Source organism: Delphinus delphis, chromosome 9, assembly GCF_949987515.2.
Source record: "Delphinus delphis chromosome 9, mDelDel1.2, whole genome shotgun sequence".
NCBI classification, from domain to species: Eukaryota; Metazoa; Chordata; class Mammalia; order Artiodactyla; family Delphinidae; genus Delphinus; species Delphinus delphis.
The window spans coordinates 48219815-48241995 of record NC_082691.1 but is presented as its reverse complement, the minus strand read 5'-3'; the positions used below and the strand labels follow the sequence as shown (position 1 = coordinate 48241995).

The following is a 22181-nucleotide window of genomic DNA, read 5'->3' as shown; positions in this document are numbered from 1 at the left end:
TAATTCTCTAAAGGGTGCCAAAAACCTTGGCACGTGTTTCCACGGTTTCCCCCAAATTTCCTACTTCCATCCACCCTTACACTCACAAGTTTTTATTCCATGCTTTTAAAGTTTCCAGAAATTTTAAAAGTCTTGCCATGAAGAAACAGTAGTGCTGCCATCAGTATAAGATTGGGTGTGTATCTGCACGAAGAATGCAGTAAAAAATCAGCATTATGCCAGGCATAAATTTTATAAAAGATGGCAGAAAACCTCAGGCTGGCCCTGATAAGGATAATAAAATAAGAAGTTTTTAAGCATAACCCTCAATTTCTTTGAATTTATTCTATCTTCTCCACTTTTAGGAAAAAAGAGAAAAAAAAGAGAGAAAGGACATAAGAAAAATGAAGTGAATCAAGAATTGAGGATCTGAGTGGGGAGTGATGAATGAAATGAACTAAGTAGGAGGAGACTCAGCAAGTTTCTTTTTGGCTCTAAAACCTCTGAGAAGGAATTACCGAACTGAAAGTCCAATTACTTGGGTTTAAATTCTACTACTAATAGTAGCTAACATTTCTTAGGCACTAACCATGTGCTAGGTATTATTCTAGTGGCTATATGTGATAGAATAGATATTAACCTAGATAACCTGTAGCTCCTTTCCCATTCTAAATTTCTATGCCTCTGTATGAAGCAGGCCCAGGATAGATTCAAGGAAGGCCCACAATCTTCTAATCAATCTTCTAATCAAGACCAATAAATGATCTAATGAGAAACGATGTTCAAATGACAAAGATGTGACCAAAAGAAAAAAAAACACACCATTTTTTACTCTATAAAAAGTTTCTATACTATAATAAAATTTTAGAGAAATATACAAACAAAAATGACTTGGTGGCCATTTTTCTGCCAAGCTGGTGAAATAAAGATTCCTCTCTGCCCAGCATTCTGGTAAAATAACCTTTCAATGCAATAATCATGGGATAGCTGTCAAAAACGAGGTCCTTCCTTTTCTTGACCTTTCCTTCAACATCCTATAGAAAGTAACAGAAGGTGTTAACCCAGTATTGGAGACATGGGTAGATGGAAGGTTAAGTAAAAGTCATAAAGAAATGATGACTCTGGAGAACAAAAAGTCCAACACTGGAAATCTTGATGAAGTTAGTGATAGAGCTGGAAAGACGGAAGTTCATGATGAAGTTTGGTATGTTGTAATAGAAGAATTCAGAGGTGACAGGACATGAGATCTACGTGCTGTGTTGCATTTGTATGTTGAAGCCATGGCCCCTAGGACTTTAAATATGACTATATTTTGGAGACAAGTTCTTCAAAGAGATAAGTTAAAATGAGGTCGTTGCGGGGGGGTGGCCTAATGTCATATGACTGCTATGCTTATAAGAAAAGTAGATTAGGATACGGACAGGCACAGAGGAAGACCACGTGAAGACACAAGGCGAAGACTGTCATTTACAAGCCAAGGAGAGAGGCCTCAAAAGACACCAATCCTGCCAACACCTTGATCTTGGGACTTCTCGCTTCCGGAACTGTAAGAAAATTCATTTCTGTCATTTAAGCCACCCACTCTGTGGCACTTTGTTATGGCAACCCCAGCAAACTATTACAATGAGCAACAGGAACTCCCACAGCAGTGACGAGGAAGTTACCCAAAAAGACCCTCCGTATCTCCTGCTACCACCGTAAGCAAGATGAGAGACATTTACAAAAGCAGGCATGTTATAAAAAGGGTGTGTCAGCTGGAAGTAGTAAAAATGTGTTTTAGGCTAAATATATGCAAATTACATGTATTAATACAAAGAAAAGTAACAGAAGGTATTAACCCAATATTGGCATATAAAGCTAAGGCATTTATTATCCATTTTAATATTTATATGGTATAAAACTATAAATATATATAATAAATTTAGGTTACTCAAAACTTAGTAAATGAATTTAAAATGTGACGGACTCTAAGCAACAATCTTATTTTTCCTATAATTAACTATCATTCACTGCTTACCAGAGCTCTGACTTTAATTCAAAACTGTGAACTTTGAACCTTAAGTCTAGAGCTTTCTCCACTATTCCATGAGAGCTTGTCTCTCTTATGCAAATGCCTGCCTGAAGTACTGAAATTTAGTCCCCCTGAAGTATAGAGCTATATGTGATCTCTAAAACACGTTTCAACTGTACAAACTGTCAATCCTACAGACCTGAACTACTGATGTGTTTTTAAAAAGATATCTCTATATAGTATTGTATAGGTATGCAGATAGGTCTGTGTGAGTATACACATTAATTATACATCTTTTCTTTCTACATAGATTATTAGCACCTTCAGAACAAAGGCCATATTTTTCACATCTGCTTCTCCCCTTGTGCCTGCACAATGGTGGGCATAGAGCAACTATTCACTAAGTTGTGGTTGAACTTAAATGAGGAAGAAAAGGTTTACAATAGTGCAACAGGTTAAGGACAGTGGTATTAACCCTTTGAGGCACTACAGTTTCCACCCTACTGAAAAGCCATTTCAACAATCATTTCCTAAGATTTTAGTGAAGTACAAAGAATTGTCAGTCTTCCTTATTAATGTCTCCAGCCCCAGGCCTAGGCTGATTCAAGTGAACTAAAGAACCTGCATTTTAATTAGCCTCCTGGGTTTTTCTAATTCAAGGGTCCAGAACCTCATTTTGAAAAACGTTGTTCTAAAGATTTATAGAAGGGTTTTTAAACTCCCCACTGAAACGGACAAAAAAATACGAAAGGAAGGAGGTAGGAAAGATTCTCCAGAAGACCTAATGTCATGCAGTAAGTGTACACACAGGCCCCTTGTAGACCCAAGGGGACATGCAAGTTGCACAATCCAGTGACTGACATTCACTTCATGGCCTATGTGACCAGTGCTCCCTGGAGTTGGACAGTTTACAAACTACACGACCCTGAGAATGAGGTCCATTTTCAGTTCTCAGCCGTTCTAACACACTGGCCACTGTAAGAATGTCAGTCCTTAGTTAGCCAGCACAGCTGGGAGCACTGTATTAGGTCCTGCGGGAAGTAGGAGGGCAGGAGAAGACACGGTGCTGAATCCAAGTCTAATCCACAAGAAATAACTAAACAACACATCCAAACAGTATACTGGATTAAGTGCTAAACAGCAACAGTTCCTCTTGGCAAGGAAACACAAGTTTAAGGAAGGATGCATTTACAACAGTGGGAGAAAAAAAAGCTTTCTGGAGAAGGTAAAACTTGATCTGGGTCCTAAAGGCTGTGGAGGATTTATTCAGATGAACCTGTGAGCGAGTTTTTCAGTAAAGAGCAACAGCATGAAGAAGGGTTCATTTCTTTTGAAGTGAATTAAGGGTCCAATCAAAACATATTGGACCAAAGCCACTGAGACAGGACAGATCCTGGTCTAGGCACTTACAGATGTTGGCATCACCTGCCAGCAGCAAATATTATTTTCAAACCCTAAGGACTTGATGTTACATTTGTGGTGAAGAAAAGGTTGCTACGGGAAGAACAGTTGGTCATGGAATTCTGCAGAAAAATAAGACCTGGAGTTTTTTACCACTTGATACAATCTCTACAAAATTTATTTTTCACTCTCCTAACTTACCTAACAGAGGCTTGAATACTCAAATATCATAAGATTACCAAGTCATTCTACCTGGACAAACCAAATGATATGAGCATTATTATTACTGATAAAGAGGAAAACTACCAATATTTCTATAGTCATTTTCAAGGCTAATCAACTCTTTTAAGAAATTAAAATATTAAATTTTGTCACTCTGGAACTCTCACATTTTTTCTCTGAAAATATTTTATAGATTCTTAAGTCTGAATACTTCATCCCGCTACAAGAAGTCATTCGGGAGCACTGATTTTCCGAAATGCTTGGCCTCAACATTTTCCTGTACATTCATGAAAACAAACATCTCTAAGCCCAATAGTCACAATGGGTTCTGGAATTTCCCCCCTCACTTTGGAAGACACTGTAATATCATCTCAGGTTAATATTCTCTTCTCCTTTTAGGAGGCTCAAATAGCTTTCTCACTTAACATTTGATTGTTTTAACATTTCTCCATGCCTTGGTGAGACAATGAGAGGTAAGAGTACTCCTTCCATCATATAGTTGGAAAATCAGAAACTAAAAACCAAAGTGATTTTCAAAACTGCTCTGTACTCTCACTTTCATGGAAAATTCCATGAGCTTTACCATAAAAGACTCTAGGAGTCCATCTTAGAGTCATCCTATCACTAAATCTTTACCATTCCCTGAGCTTTTCAAACCTAACTTCCTAACTTGCAGTCCTGGAGAGGAAAGAGAAAAATGTTTTACGCTTTTTGGTCCCTTGGTTCCGTGAAATAAGCAAATTAATAAACAAATAAATACGACTATAATTCATAAGGCACCTGCTGATGGCTTTCAAATAAGCATCACTTGGCAGATTACTAACTTAAAAAAATTAGAAGGTCTCTCCTAGTCTAAAGCACAAGGTCTTAAAATCTTACCCCCAGGTTGAGGTCATGTAGGCAAAGAAGCAAAACTGAATTAGCAATGAAATATAAATGAAGCACTAGATATATATTTTGGATATTTAAAATCATAGTTTTCTTAGCTCAGCCAACTCCTCCTGAAAGTAAAAACAAATTAGAGTGCTTATCTCAAAGTATAATCATTGTTATTTCAATATGTGCCAAACAAACTATGTTTGGAAGGTCTATAGTTCCCATAATATCACCAAATAATGGTGATAGTATTTAAAGCAAGACTTCACCAAATAAGCTCAAAGAGTCTTTGGGCTTATTTTTGGGGACTTTGCTTTCTCCACAAATGTTTCTAGCCTGAAAGTCTGCTGCACTTTTTTTTTAAGATTATAAAAAGATAATTACGAAGTGGTAATCGTTTCTTACCTAAATATAACCTCAAAAAGTCAACTGATTTCCCCCAATAAGTTTCCCAGGCTACACAGTATGGTTGCAGTGGAAACAGTTGTGATTTTTAAAAGCTGGGTCATAGATGACATGATCTTGCGTATTCAAGGTCCTAAGGAATCCACGTAAAAACCATTAGAACTACTAAGTCCAGCACTGTTGAAGGATACAAGATCAATATACAAAAATCAACTGTATCTCTACACACTGGAAGTAAGCAACCCAAAAATGAAATTAAGAAAGCAATTCAATTTACAATAGCCTCAAAAAGAATAAAATACTTAGGAAAAAATTTAACAAAAGACATGCAAAACGTGTACTCTAAAAACTATAAAACACTGTTGAAAGAAATTAAAGATGATCTAAATAAATCCAAATTCCATGTTCATAGATGGGAGGTCTTAATACTGTTAAGATGGTAATACTCCCCAAAGTGATACACAGATTCAGTGTAATCCCTATCAAAATTCCAGCTGGTGTCTGCAGAAATTGACAAGCAGACGTTAAAATTCATATGGAAATTCTAGAGACCCAGAATAACCAAACCAATCTTGAGAAAGAAGAAAAAAGTTGTATTTCAAATTTACCTCAAAGCTACAGTAATCAAGACTGTGTGGTACTGGCATAAAGATAGACATACAAGACAAATGGAATAGAACTGAGAGTCAAGAAATAAACCCTTACATTTATGGTCAGTTAATTTTCAACAAGGGTGATAATTCAATAGGGAAAGATTAGTCTTTTCAACAAATGGTGCTGGGACAACCATGCAAGAAGTAAGGTGGGACCCAACCTCACACCATATACAAAAACTAACTTAAAAATGGAGCAAAGACCTAAATATAAGAGCTAAAACTGTGAAGCTTTTAAAGGAAAATGTAGGCATAAATCTTTATGGCTCTGGATTGGAAAATAGTTTCTTAGATATAGTATCAAAAACACAAGCAGGGGCTTCCCTGGTGGCGCAGTGGTTGAGAGTCCGCCTGTCGACGCAGGGCACACGGGTTCGTGCCCCGGTCCGGGAAGATTCCACATGCCGCGGAGCGGCTGGGCCCGTGAGCCATGGCCGCCGAGCCTGCGCGTCAGGAGCCTGTGCTCCGCAACAGGAGAGGCCACAACAGTGAGAGGCCCGCATACTGCAAAAACAGAAAAAAACAAAAACAAAAAAACACAAGCAACCAAGGACAATAATATATAAATTGGACATCTTCAAAATTGAAAACTTTTGTACTCCAAAGGATACCATCGACAAAGTTAAAAGACAGACTACAGAATGGGAGAAAAGTTTTGCGAATCACATATCTGATAAAGAACTCTAGAATATATAAAGAACTCTTGCAACTCAAAAAGACAATTCATCTAATTTTTAAAATGGGCAAAGGATTTGAACAGACATTTTTCCAAAGACAAAATGGCCAATAAGCACATGACAAGATGTTCCCATCATTAGCCTTTAAGGAAATGTAAATCAAACGAGATATCACAATGAGATACCACTTTACCCCCACAAGTAGCAAGTGTTGGTGAGGATGTGAAGAAATCTGAAACCCTCATACACTGCTTGTGGGAATGTAAAAATGGCACAGTCACTTTGGAAGAGTTTGGTAGTTCTTCAAAAAGTTAAACATAGTTACCATGTGACCCAGCAATTCCACTCCTAGGTATATATCCAAGAGAAATGAAGATATATGTTCACATTAAAAACTTGTACACAAATGTTCATAGCAGCATTATTCACAATAGCCAAAAAGTGGAAACAACCAGAATATCCATTAACTGAAGGATGGATAAACAATATGTGGTATATCTATAACAATGTGACATCCTCAATAAAAGGAATACAGTACTATTACATGCTACAACATGGATGAACCTTGAAAACATTATACTAAGAAGCTAGTCATGAAAGACCACATGTTGTATGATTCCATGTATATGAAAGGCAAATCCAGAGAGACAGAAAGTAGATTAGTGGTTGCTTAGGACTGGAGGGGCTAGGGGAAAATGGGATTGGGGAGTGAGGATTGCTAAGGTACGGGGTTTCTTGCTGGGGTGATGAAAATATTCTAAAACTGATGATGGTTACACAAATATGTGAACAGACGAAAAAACATTGCATCATACACTTTAAATGGGTGCATTATATCTAAATAAAGCTGTGTTTTTAAAAATAACCTGGAACCCTCAAATCTGCTTCCTACTAATGAGTGATATTAGGCAAATTACTTACCCTGACTCCATTCTCTCAATGTGTAAAACGGGAGTAAAATAACTCGAGGGTTGTAGCCAAGTGTGCCCAGTACAATGTTCTAAACATAGCAGGTGACCATTAAAATGGTAAAATTCCAAAATCTAACGTCTTAATTATAATGAAGATTGTTATCTGGGCACCAAATATTTACAAAAGATACAAAAAAAAAAAAGAATCAGGCACAGAGTGATTGGAAATATCATAGTTTACACATATCTCAAAAAGCAATAATTTTCCTCAAATACTTAAAATCATCCTCTTTTAGCTCATATATTAAAATTCTGAATGAAAAGTGATAAAAAAACTAAGTAATTTTCCATTATGTTTCTGAAAGTATGAAATTAAGAAAGATTAAGAACCACCACTCTTTACTTTGAAGATCTTTCAGATACTAGAAATATTTAATTGGCAAATTACTTGCACATGCCATTAAGTGGTTAGACTGAATTTGTTTTTACAAATTCTATGGCCTCTTATTCCTTAACCTCTACCACACTATAATCTGAAATCATCGAGGTCTTCACTTATGCAAATTTTTACTTTCTATGTTTTTGTTTCCATACAGAATAACTAAGTTAATGCACTTTAATTTCCAAAAGATTCACTCTTTGAAGCTGCAAATCAAGGAAAACAAGTTTCCCATTAAAATAAAAAAGGTTCATCAAGCTACATTATTTCAAACACTGAACCACAATCTCTCTCTCATGGATCCTAAAAATTTCATTAATACAATAAACACAAAAAGGATGTTTCAGTTAAACCCGAAAGTAATCCATCCCTCTCAGAGGCAAAGGGAGAGTTGCTGAACAGTGCCCTTTATTCTTCAGCAGCTTCACTGGGGTGCTTTTTCTAATGTGTGCTAAATCCTCAAAGAAAGTTGTGGTTTCGTTCGAAGGGAAATAATATTTCACCCTGCTGATATGGTTAACAACAGCTTATACAGCCATCGTCTTTTAAGCAGGGAGCACAAGACAAATTGTTGAATTCGGAAGTTAAATAGCATAATGGAGTAAGTGGATACAGACCTATCTCTACTGCCACATGGGCCAATATCAAGGTTTGCCATTTCAAACCCTTTTGACAAGTGCCTTTTTCTATTAATCACAGTTAAGGGTCTGAAGAGGAAAGAAGTATTCTGGCTACAATTCAGACTTGCTCAAGGAAGTTCTAGGGGGAAAATGGGTGCCATTAAAACAGAGTAAGTACAGAATAAGTACTTCACACACTCAGCTCTTCTCATTAAATTGAGATCTCTATAAGCCCCTGTAAACTTTGTATTATTATTACTATCATTCTGAACATGCGGGTACAGTGGTGATAAGTATCTTTCAAAAAAATGAGCACACAGGCAGACACAGCGCTTGCGTACACACACACAGTCGAGCTGAGCTGAATATTATTTCGAAGTCATATATGGTGTTGGTACATGTAGAAATTAGGGCTAACTTAAACCTCTTCCAGTTCTGTATGTAGAGAGGGATGGGACTACCCTGATATGAGGTCACGTGGCATTCTAGAACAGAACATCACCCATCTAGTAGTGCTGGAAGACAAAGTTGTGGTTCCTACGATACCAGTCACCGTCCCCTCTCTGTGCCTCTTTCCACATCCATGAAATAAAGCCATAAATGACACCAGCCGTTGTTCAGCTGCAGTGTGAAACGCGTTCCCTTGGAGAGCTTGTTCAAAACACATTCCCAAGCCCCACGCCCAAATATTCTGATTCAGCAGATTTGCGATGGAGCCAGGGAGCCTGCAGTTGTCATGAACACCCCCCCCCCACGTTATTGCAACGAGAACTCGTGCTCTGCCTTATTGATAAGAACCCTTCCTATTCTAAAGCCTAATGGATCTATAAATCCTCAAGATTAATTCGCTATGTAAGTCATCATGGTGAATGCTGGTTAACAATGAAAAACGTTACAGGCTGGCAGCTACTTAGCGTTCGATATTAATCTTCTATCACATGCACTATCTAAATCAAACAGCAAGAGAGGCCAACTGAGATGTTTTCAATCTATCTGCCAGAAAAAAGTTATTTTCAATTGGACAGAATAAATCATTAGCAGTCTTTCATAAAATCAAAAGTAGGTCAGGGCTTCCCTGGTGGCGCAGTGGTTGAGAGTCCGCCTGCCGATGCAGGGGACACGGGTTTGTGCCCCGGTCTGGGAAGATCCCACATGCCGCGGAGCGGCTGGGCCCGTGAGCCATGGCCGCTGAGCCTGCGCGTCCGGAGCCTGTGGTCCGCAACGGGAGAGGCCACAGCAGTGAGAGGCCCGCGTACCGCAAAAAACCAAACCAAAACAAACAAACAAAAAAAAACCAAACCAAAACAAACAAACAAAAAAAGTAGGTCAGTTAAAATGGTGTTTGGAGGTATACAGCAGACTGCGGTCACTGTGCAGACGTGTAAGCTTGCTTTAATCGTCTGTTGTGTTAATTACTGTTAACTTTCCTTACCACTAGAGAGGAACACACCAAAAGACTCCAACTCTTTGAAAATTTTAAAGCAGTACAAAGAATCCTAATTCATTCCCTAAATGCAAGTATAATATCTCTATTGTTTAAAACACCAATTTCCTAAGCTAGTTTCCTTAGACGGATGTTATCAAAAATAATTTTCTTGCAAAAGCATTAACATACATTTAACCCTACTTAAATGTTCAAGAGCAAATGTACTACAAATGTACACCCACAGTGATCCCTTATTAGTATAAAACTGTTTTATTTCAATTAAAATGTCTAACTATCCACCCCCAACATATACCTAAACTGTAATTTTCTCTGAGAACTTCCAATACATTCTTGATTTTGTTTCCTTTATCAACCTATCAGAGCAAAAACAGCCTTGCAACCGTTGGAAGAAATCAGTCATTAGCAGCAAGGTTACAGCAAATTTTCCAATTTAGAAAAACTATATTTTTATCTCCTCTTATACTGAAAGAATAATGGTATAATTTTACTATTTTTAAGTGAGCAGTACTGTTTAAAATAGTCAAATTTTCCCAGTGCTCCAAGTTTTAGGATTTACCGTTAGCTTTCTGTTCTCCACACCTTCTTTCCTATTCACAAGTTCTCTTCTCCCTTCATCTTACACACACACACACACACACACACACACACACACACACACACACACACACACACACACACACACACACACACACACACACACACACACACACACACACACACACACACACACACACACACACACACACACACACACACACACACACACACCCCCCCCCCCCCCCCCCCCCCGGGGCAGACGTCCCCTGATTCGACCTCTCCATACCGACAGTCTTCTAAAGAACGTTTACCCTTCAGGCGGTTATTCACTAAGGAGTGGCTTCACATAGTTATTGTGATTTTCTCTCCAATTGACATTCCTCCACCTTCTCAACAGGCCTTCCCCCCCCCCCACTCCCTCTTTTTAAAATGGGGTGATGAAGTAGCAAAAAGTACAATATTTTAGCCATTTGAGCATAGATGATTCTCAAATTATCCCACCAACTGGAAGTGCTCTCTGATACCACTATCTTTCAAAATTGAAGCCATTATGGTCAATCGTGCAAATCCGTATTTAGCTTTTCGTAAGTAGTAGATTTTTGACCCAATGAACTGGAACAGCTTCTGCACAGTCTCTAGGATCTCATACAAGACACTCGGTCCCTGGGCACACCGCAGTCCTCATCAATGCTGAGGTTATTTCCTCTCAAAACTCACACTGCTCTTACTCAATATTCTCATTCTCTATTGGAATGTGTCTTAAGAAAATATACGTGGGTCCCCCCAAAATATGAAATAAAATCTACTATCGGGCAATAACGTCCTCTCACCAAAATAACCTGTTGTTTTTGTGAAACATCAAAATCAGAATGAATATTAACAAAGAACTTTGCTCAAATAATTGGTCCTTCTGACTCTCAGAACCATTTTCCCCTCAGTTATCGTTTTGAATATTTCATTTTCCAAGTGTCTTTACAAAGGTATTAATAAATGACCTTCTTCGTAGTGAGCTTTCAAAAATTATGGCTAAAGTTTTGTCCTCTTCTACTCCGATACCTGCATTCCTCTAGTTTTTTACATTTATTATTAAATTTGAGTGTCTACCTTCAAAACTTATCTGCGTACTTCTAGCTCTCATCATTTTCTGCAACTTGAATCAGAATGACTGAAGCGGGTTGTTTCCACATAGTTCCTTGTGTCATCTAGCCTGTCCGTTTTCCCAGAGCATTCCAATTCACTTTCATCACAGCAGGTGTTCCTGCACAAAATCCAACTGTGAACCCAGGAAGGGCCCCTCCAAACACCAATATACACGTCAAAGAATTAACTAGAGAAGGACATTAGAAATCGCTTCACTAGTTCTGTGGATTCTGTTTACGTCTCACATACAAAAGAAAGGTAGGTTCTGTTCAAATAGTTTGTCAAAGTTAATTTACATTTTCTGCAGGACTTCTCAGAGCCTTCGTAGACTAAAACTTTGGGGCCTTATGACTGTCTAATAGGAGAATCCTCTCTCACACAACGTTAACAGGAGACACCACTTTAAAGCACCCAAACTCACAATATCACTCAATAGTTAAGATTAAAGGACAAGAGGCCACAGCAGCTTATAATACAAAATCAATACTGTGCTCGTTTCTTTTGGATTCCAGGCCAACTGACAGAGCCGAAGGAGCAAGGCAGCCAACTCTCCCAGTGTAGCTCAGGGCAAAGACTATTTTACAATTGAAGTTTTTAAACAGCAATGCTAGAAAAGTATTAAATAAGATATATGTCTACTCATTCAGCTGTCCCTCTTCAAAAAGCAGTTCCTACCCTTTGGCAGGACTCCTTTCAGACTTGCTAAAGGCAAATGCTCATTTAGACAAAACACAACTAACAACTGTGGCCATTCATGGACTTCCTAACACTTATCTAGAACCAGAAAGTTGAGAATCCCTGTTGCTAAAGGTCAATGAAAAATTGCAGGCGGACACACACACACACACCCCACCACCACCACAATAATGACACTGGGGGCTTATGTTCACATACTAAGAATGGAAGCTTTACAACTGCATATAAAACATTTCATGAAATTTTGTTCAAGAGTAATGAAAAAGATAAGTCAAAGGAAAAGAAAAACATGTGACGGCATTAAGCAAATAAAAATTTTATATTTCCACTTGAGGAAGTATTCTGGTATACAACATACTCTGAATTTTCAGAAGGTCAATTGTGACTTACGCTAGACAAAGGTAAGATTCAGGTCCTCCACTACTATTGAGTTAGGCTATTACTGGCGCCTACTGCAGACACAACTACTGAAGAAATATTCATAAATAGGAATAGTTAATGTTAAATTAGCATCATGAAAAAAACAATCACTGGTGGATGCACTAAATATATCAGATTAACAGTTTCACTAAATACACACACACACACACTTTCTTAAAATTCCTAACAATAATGCTTTGCTTTCCCAGCATCAACAAATAAGAAACTTGCGAAAATGGAAGTGTTGGAAAACCACCCTGTACCAACTTGCTCAGAGGGCAGGTAAGTCCTTTCAAACCCTGACTTTCAGTTCTTCCACTCACAAAATGGGAGTGATCACCCATTTGCCTGTTTCACAGCGGTATGGGAAGCTTACACAAGGATCACAGACACGTCTGCCTCTGGCTTTGCCCCACTCCAACCAATGCAACAAAACTCACCTTTTCCAAGCATCATTCGCATCCCGTCCCTGTCCTCTCAACAACCCTGCAGGACTCCCAATTGCCTCTCCTATCAAATTAAAACTCCTGCTTAGAGGGCTGTGGTGGGTGCACCATCACATGGGGCCCTGGCTCCCAGCACCCACATTTCAATCAAGGGTCTCCTCTACTATCCTCAACCTGCACAAAGGCCAACTCTCCTTCCCCTCCCACCACTCTGTCATTCCCCCTCCACTCAAAATTCTGCTCACATCAAAAGATAAAGCCTCCTGGGTAAAGCTCACAACAAGTGCATTTCAACAAATTCCTTGGACGTCTCTGTAACCAAGGCAAATTTCTACATGTACTGAGAACTCTAATCCAGGTACATTCTTCCTTATAATTACTTTCCAGTACGGTCATATAAACAAAATCTTAATTCATTCGTGTATTGTTCTTTACTTCTTCATGAAAAATTATTAAATCCCTCTAATGTCTGATAAAAAGACTGAAACCACAAAGGATGAATCAGCACCTATCTAGATTACAAAGGCAGGCCGTCCTCACAGAGCACAGCCATCACCAGAGGGAGGCAGTGTGGAACAGTGAGTAACGCTTGGCCGTCCTCTGGCTGCTACCTTGGCTCCACCACAGGCAACTCCAGGACCACAGACAAGTTACTTAACCTCCCCAAGGCCATTTCCTCATAAGAAAAATGAGAATTATAATAGTACAGACCTCCTAGGTTCTGAGGGTTAAATAATCAATTACATATAAAGCACTTAGCTCAGGGTGAGTTCAGTAGTAAGTGATCAATAAACTTCAAGATTAAAATGACAGCTATATCCCTTCTCTCAAGAGATCATGTAAAACCACATGTCATTGGAACAGAACAAACTCAGTAGCTACTACTGGGTCCCTCTTCTTTCCTTTGATCTCCTTTTTACTACAGTCCGTCAGGAGCCAAGTCATATAGGATTCACCCTCTGGAATGGCCCTGGTGGGGTCCAGTCCAGGCCTGCATTACCCCTGCCTAGACTGTCGAAGCACCTCTCAAGTGACCATCACCTCCAGACCCTCTAGCTCCATCTCCTGCAATACACAGCCTGTATCACGTCACCTTGGTGCACAGACTCTTCCAGGTCTGCTTGGATAGCTTCTATCCCTCCTCTCTACCTAGCCTGTTTTACCTTGTAGATAGAGAATATATAGTATGATGTCATGTTCTACTTGTTTACTGTCTCTCTCCCTAAAACATCTGATCAGGACTTTTTAGTCTTGCCACTGCTGTATCTCCAGTCCTACAACATAGTAAGCATTCAATAGACACCCCTATCTTTCCTTATTCTTCTAACTCACTCATCCAGTTAAATGGCTTCAAACACTATTTTCTGATAACTACCAAATTTCTATCTCCCAAATTCCACACTCAGATATCTAAGTGCCTATTTGACATCTTCACTTAAATATCTAAAGGCATCAAACTAACACATCCAAAAGTGAGCTCCTCTTCTTTCCCCCACCATCCCCAAGCCTTCAGTCCTCCAAGTTATCAGTTGATAACTCCACCCTTCCAGTTGATCTGGCCAAAGAGTTTAGAATCTTTCTTGCCTCTTCTCTCTTTCACAGGCCATGTCCAACCCATCAGAGAACCCTATTGATTCTCTCTTCAATATATCCCTAACCTCACTCCCACCCAAGCCACCATGATGTCTCATTTGAATTATTGTTCTCTCTCTTCCTGCTCTTGCCCTTCTATAGTTTATTCTCAACCAACAGCCAGAATGATGCTGTTAAAATATAAACCAGATCATGACAATCTCCTGCTAAAAACAAAAACAAAAACAAAAAACCCTGCAATGGTTTCCCAGTTCACTTACCATCAAAGTCAAGTCCTAACCTTGGCCTACAGGGCCTTCCTTGATCAGATCCATTACTTCTCTGAGTTCCTCTCCTACCAGGACGCCCTGCCTCACTCAATTCTCATGAGTCCTCCTTGCTGTTCCTCAAATGTGCCAAGAACACTCCAGTCTTCCAACCTGGGCAAAGGTCATTCCTTTCACCTGGGACAGTCTCTTCCCCTCCTTCTTCCTTATTCTATATGATCAATTGCCTTAGACTTCTTTCAAATTTGTGTTCAAAAGTCACTTTCTCAATGAAGCTAACCAAACCATATTAGACACAAAGAAGAGAACGTTCTTTGTTTCACAGCTCATTGCAAATATCCAAATATCACCACAACCTACCCATTCTACTAAGTGTCTTAATCCCTAGTCTTATCATCAACTTGTGTATGCTCCTGTTAATACTCTGGTGGAAGGGTCAGCAAACTATGTTCCACTGGCCACCAGCTGTCTTTGCAAATTAAGTTTTATTGGAACATAGCCACATGCACCCATAGGAACAGCAGAGTTGAGTAGTTGTGACAGAGATCCTATGGCCCACAAAGCCCAAAATATTTACTATTTGGCGCTTTACAGAAGAACTTTGCTGTCCCTGATCTGAAGCCCGTGCTCCACAACAAGAGAAGCCAACTCAACTACTTCGCAGCAACGAAGACCCAACACAGCCAAAAATGAAAAAATTATTATTTTTTTTTTAAAAAGCACTACCAATAAAAGAAAATGCTGGTAATTTGTACTACATTAAAATTAAGAACTTACGTTCCTCAGGACTCCATGAAGTGGAGTAAAAGTGCAAGTCACAGAGTAAAAACATCTGGAAATATACAACCCACAAAGCCCTTGTATCTAGAAAATAGACACATAGTAAAAAAAGGATACTCAAGTGGTCAATAAACAGTTTTTTAAAAGTTGTACAACCCATAAGTAATGAGAAAAATGCAAATTAAAGTCACAGTGTGAGATATCACTAAAATGAAAGTAACTGATAACAGCAAGTGTTTGCAAAGAAGTAGAATAACTAGAACTCTCATACACTGATGGTATGAATGTAAACTGGTACAACCACTTCGGAAAACTGTTTGGTAAGACCTACTGAAAGCTAAATATATACATTTTCTAAGACCCAGCAATTCTTTTTTTTTCTTCATTTATTTTATTTATTTTTGGCTGTGTTGGGTCTTCGTTGCTGCGCGTGGGCTTTCTCTAGTTGCTGCGAGTGGGGGCTACTCTTCGTTGCGGTGCACGGGCTTCTCATTGCAGTGGCTTCTCTTGTTGCGGAGCACGGGCTCTAGGCATGTGGGCTTCAGTAGTTGCAGCACACTGGCTCAGCAGTTGTGGCTCGTGGGCTCTAGAGCGCAGTCTCAGTAGTTGTAGCACACGGGCTTAGTTGCTCCGCAGCATGTGGGATGTTCCCGGCCCAGGGTTCGAACCCATGTCCCCTGCATTGGCAGGTGGATCCTTAACCACTGCACCACCAGGGAAGCTCTCTACGACCCAGCAATTCTGCTCCTAGAAATGCCTACACATATGCACACCCCAAAATACATAAAAGAATGTTCAAAGCATATTTGTAGCAATCAAAACTGGAAATGTGCAAGTGTCTATCAACTGTAGAATGAGTAAACGTATTAGGGTAAAGTTATACAATGGAATACTACACAGCAAAGAAAAAGAACAAAATAAAAATACACATAGCAAAAACATGGATGAATCTCACAAATAAAATTTGAGCAAAAGTGAGAATGAAAGAATAAATCCTGTATCACTCCATTTTTATTAAGTTTAAAAGCAAGCAAAATCAATTGACGGTGATAAATATCCCTTGCTACCATTGGAACAGTAACTGGGAAGAGACCTACTGAGTGTTGGTACCATTCTCTTTCTGATCTGGATGGTGGTGAAACAAGTATGTACACCGTGCAAAGTCATCAAAATGTACACTTAGGATTCGTGCATCCTTCTGCATGTATGCTCTACTTCAATAAAGTACACTTGAAAAAATTAAGAGTAAAAAATCACTGTCATATAAAATAGGCTAAAAATGCAAATGAAAAGATTTAGAACAAAATACTTTTCTCTCCAATCACACAGAATTGCAAATTGCTAAGCAGAATTTTCTACTTACACTGATATCATGTTATACACCTGTTGGCATCATAAAATGCACTTACAAATACCGGGTATCAAAATAAGAAAACATGGTGAGAACAAGAATAGTGGAGATATGTTTTCCCTCAAAGGAAACAGGAGAACATAATGAACTAGATATCAAAGGAACAAAATTGGCCTCATCAAGATCTTTTCATTGTAGCAAACACAGGGAGTGATCAGGACATGAAAATACGGTAAACATAAACAAGGCCTCAGAGAACAGGGGGCAAGGCTTCACTGAAATGCGACACTGAAACGCTCCATCTGATTTTTGTTTAGTGTGTATCAGAATCAGCATTAGTGGGAGCACTGACACTGCCGGCTTGTTGACAAATACCGGTGCTTACTGGACTTAGTCCTAGAAGCCCTGCTTCAGATGAGCTCTTATGTGGAAACCTAATATGTATACAGATAAAGAGTGTAACTGCTCTCCTCTGGATGAAATGCAAAGCCAGGAGACATAGGGGATCTGAGGCCACTTGCCAGCCTTCCCTGCAGCCCATGGGAAGGCCCCAGATGACCCACTGTTTAGTGCAAGCGCAGTGCTCGCCCCGTGACCACAGCTGACCATGCCAACCTGGGAGGTTAAAAAAGGAGCCCTTCCTCTCTCGCCACTCCATGCCTACTCCTCCCAAAGATGCACACTCAGGAGGGCAACCTTCTGATATACAAAAGGGTCACTCTTGAGTGAAGGATTTACAGGGAGCTGAGGAAGTAATCAGAGCAAAGAGTGCCACTGTGTGTCTCTCAAACAGCTTCATATGGACAGAGAGCCAGGGCACAGATCTGGATTCCCTTATAATACTGTGGGCTATGAGATCAGGATTGACTAGGAAAGTCCACTTTTCTGCCCAACTCCATTTTTTTAAAAATTTCTTCAACCCCATTACAAGTTTCCTGAAAAATGTACTTATTTGTTAGCTTCTTCTAAAGGTACCTGCTGACAAAACACTCCTAAGGCTGCCACACCTCCCATATGATTGTGTTTACTTGGCAAAAGCCTGTTGTACACAGCACTCACCTCCACTGAATGACTCTACCCGACCTCATGAAAAATGTTAAGTCAGCTATCATTTTGCAATTTGATGGTCATTTGAGTATCTTCTTTGTACTATGAATAGCTCTTTCAGTTTAATCCTAAATGGGGATTAACAGCTCAGAAAAGCCCAGGCTATATTTTATTACACCCACAGGGTGAGGACGCCACTGGCTCCTCATAAACAGATACAGGACATACCCTGTTTGTGTTTTGTGAGACAGGAAGATTCTGGAATAAATTACCTGCAGAAGGCAGGGTATCGAGAGATGGGCTATGCACTCTTCCACCACAGTCACATGCAGCTGAGGACAGAAGCAGAATCGTAGCCCCCTGGAAGCCCCGATGTCTTACGCACTCTCGTATGTCTTCAGAGATGGGACAGTGTTCAACACAGCACAGATAGTAAGCAAAATTCCCAGCTACCTGACCAGTGGTTAAACTGCAAGTTAAAATAAAGGGCTTCTCAAAGAACAAGAAAAGGAAGGAGAAAAAAAAGGAAATCCTCCTTTGTTCTCTCACATTATTTCTTTTAGTAATATTATTTTTATAAAGGCCTTTGTTTTCCACATGGCCCGTTTATGTGCAATAGTCCTGGAAGGTAGGTTATTACCCTGATTTTGTAGATAAGGAAAATAAGGCTCAGAAATCGGAAATGACTTGTCCATTAACCAACAGCTAGAGAGAAGCAGAAACAGTTGTCATGCCACGTTCTTTCTACAATTCACAGATGACTCCCATCTCCCACATTCTGCTGCTTTACCTGTTCTTTTCTCCTAACCACACTAACACACACACAGCCCTCCCAGCACTGGCAAAGTCTCTTGCTTCTTTCCTCCGCCAGGCCAGTGGTGTGCTGGTGGTAACATCAGCCCCGCCACTTCATGCCCACGACGGAAGACTGATCGGAGTCGGGAAAATGCCGGAAATCCGTTCCTCAGCCCCCCATCTCCAATCCAGCTCTCTTCCAGCCCTCCCTCCAGATTTGCTGCAGAAAGGAGGAAGACGAGAGAGCGAGCACACCCGTGCTGAGCTCACGCAAACTTACAGGTTCCCCTTGTTGTTCACCCCGAGGAAACGTCATCATAACGTTCTCATCAAACTGACTTCCACCGGGTAAATCAACACCACCATGAGCTAGCTGCTCATTTATTATTTGGAGGTTTTAGTGGGAACATTTTTATTGGTATTCCCACTAGAGGAACTGGGTGATGGGAGAGGCAAAAACTAAAATTATTCTAGGGATTTTAAAATATCAAATAATCCTCGTGAAGTATTAACGGAAAGCATCTGAGCTTCTAGAATACATGAAAGAAAACCAGGTAAATATATGTGTTTTTGCCTCTGCCCTGGCTGATCTAGCCTTAAATAACAGTCATGTCAAGTGAACGTTGAGGAATGGGTGGGGGAGGGGAAGGCTGCCTTACCTATACTTTATGTAGTTATTATCTTCATTTCTGATAAGGAAAATAAAGACCTGAAAGGATAATTAACTTGACTCAGAGACAAAAATGGCAGAGCTGGGAGGAGCTAAGTCTCTCCAATTCCAGAACCATCCAGAACAGATGGTGCTCTATTACACCATCTGTATTTCCCCCATCTGTACATTCCTCACGACGTACAGGTAAGACAAGACCAAGAAGTGTGAATAAATTAGAGACAAGGAACAAAGACATTTAAAATGGGTACATTACCCATTTCCCCTGAAATGCACAATCTGTGTGCCCCAAAAGGGCTCCAAAATTCTCCACAGCAATGCTTTCTACACCGGGTTCACACGCACAGATAACATACGCTGGACACGGCACAGTCCGAGGGAAATGTGGTGTCTTCTGCCCAATGTATCTTCAGTAACCAGTTTACTTTTAAACAAGAACATACCACTGCCCCACCATGTCCTGGTTTTCCCTTTCTCCTAATGCTTAGGAGACTTCAGGGTGTTCCGCAGCTTGGCGGCTGAGCCCCATGAAGATGGTGCTGCGTCCCCCAATAAAGGCGGGGGCAGCACAGCAGACACTGCCAGCCCAGCCAGAGGGAAACGTGTTATTGAGAAGAACAGGGTTCTCCACGTACCGCTCCAAATTACCATCTCGCGCGCTGCCTCTGGACTCCAGCTACTCCATGAGGACAAGGTAAGGACACAAGGTACTGGGAACATGAATCCCTTCTGTTCTTAGGCACTTTATTAACGTCTTCATTCTAATCCTGGAAAGCACTACTGACTGTGAAGGGAATGAGGTGGACGGTCAAATCCTGTCTCTCACCTTCTACGACCCTGTGACTCAGTCGTGCTCCATCCTCCCTCACCTTACAACGAAAGCAGAGCATCTAAACTACTAAGCCAGAAACTTAATTTTTCACGAAGGGAGACTTTTTTTTCAAGAACTGGAGCCTCAAAACACCGAGATATCTTTGTTAAAAGGGATAGGCTAACTTCTTAAAACCATTTCCATACACTTCATTCTTGGGAAAAAAACCCAAACCGCTCACACAGGTCTGCACTTCCTTAGGTGTGCACACACTCACGCCCCTTACCAAAAGTGACTTCTCCTTTGCCAGCTTTGTCAAACAGCTGGAAGGCCACCACGAACAAAGCATCTGGGGCACACAGGACAGATTCAAACGCCACAAATTCTTGAAAGGATATTAATCTGCAACACAAAACAAGCACAAAGCATAAAGTCAGTAGCTTGTGGAAGATAAAAGCATACACAAATATACACTAAGGGAAAAAAATAAAACGTCACTGTCAAAAAATAAAATTCAAACCTAAAAACATGTATAAACACTTAGCATTTCCTTTTACATAGAGTGGACGGAAATAACACAGAGAATCTAAAAGACACGACAGATTTGAGGATATGGTGACACATTAATTCTAAAAATAAAGCTTAGACACTTTAGATTAATATATGGTTGTTAACAACAAAACAGACCAGCTCAGTCATTCATTAATACCTTCCTACACCATGTAAAAATGGTTCACAAAGATTCATTCATTACTGATATCCACTGACCACATGAGGATTGAACTAAAGGATGATATTGGGGCAGGGGATAGAATATAGATAAACTGGCCACGAAATATGACCCCAAGGTACTTTTAGTCTGGTAAGACAGATAACACTAGTCTAGAATATTATACAGGAAAGACAAATCATAAGACAGGAACCAAGATGATGATAACAGAATTTTGGTAGGAAACCAAAGAAAGCTTTGTGGCAGAGATGGAATGTGAGTTGGGTCTCGAAAAATTAGTGAAATACAGGTATGCAGTAATGGGCATAGAAAGGGGGTCACCTTAGGCAGGGGAAATGCCTGCAGAAAGGCAGGTGCAAGAAAGCTAGGGAGTGTGCAAGGAAAATGTGAGGAACTAATTTTATCTGGACAGAAAAGTACGTAAGAGAACACTGTGAAATGAGATCAGACGTTCAGAGATACAAGTTTCTGAGCAAGGTCATGGTATGATTACATCTATCCATTAGGAGGTGCAGAACAGGCCACAGATGTTTTGACTTCCAAGGAGTAAATAAATCCACAAAGGCTGTCTTAGAACTACGTTCTTTGCCACTATTTTGTATTTTAAATGTACAAATATTTCAATGATACATTGGGATAGTCCAAGTCTCGAGGATATAGAAGGAGAAAGAAAACAGAAGTGCTTTCCCATGTTTCACAGAACACTTAATTACTTTTAAAATCTTATAGAGAGAACACATTTTTATAGAAAGTAAGTGCTACAACGTTAACTTAGCTATTTCCCAGAATGTCACCTGATTATAATAATGCCACAAAGAAAGGAAAACTCTGGTGTGTTCATTACATGGTCTCTATGTCATTCACCATCCAAAAACACATCCTTCCGAACGCAGGGGAACATTCAGGAACGGCACGTATTACAGAAGAACACCTGCCCAGAACATTTTCTCCTCGGCTACAGAGTCTGTCTCACTGAGAATCTTGTGTGTGTGAGCAGGACCAGGGGCAGGTGGGGATGGCAAGGGAAACACATATGAGTGGAAGGTTCCCGGCTGGCCTCAAGGAGCTGACAGCCTGCTGGGGGAAGGAGAGGTAGTCGCGTGCATGTAACCCTGCCAGAACACGAGCTGAGTATCAAAAGTAAAAGATAAAGTATCAAGGGGCACAGAGGAGAAGTGATTTATTCTTCCTTAAGGAATAAATAAATAAATAATAAATTAAGGAATAAATCTAAGGAAATTAAGGAATGCTCCACGAA

At 40.0% G+C, this 22181-nt stretch overlaps 1 protein-coding gene across 1 annotated transcript in view; it reads right to left on the bottom strand.

Moving 5' to 3' along the window:
* SLC25A13 (solute carrier family 25 member 13) overlaps positions 1-22181 on the bottom strand; it is a 214526-nt gene that overhangs the window by 103807 nt on the left and 88538 nt on the right. The window contains exon 4 of the mRNA XM_060020496.1: positions 20480-20595. Within this exon, the coding sequence (XP_059876479.1) occupies positions 20480-20595 (116 nt within the window). The remainder of the gene's footprint in view (positions 1-20479; positions 20596-22181) is intronic.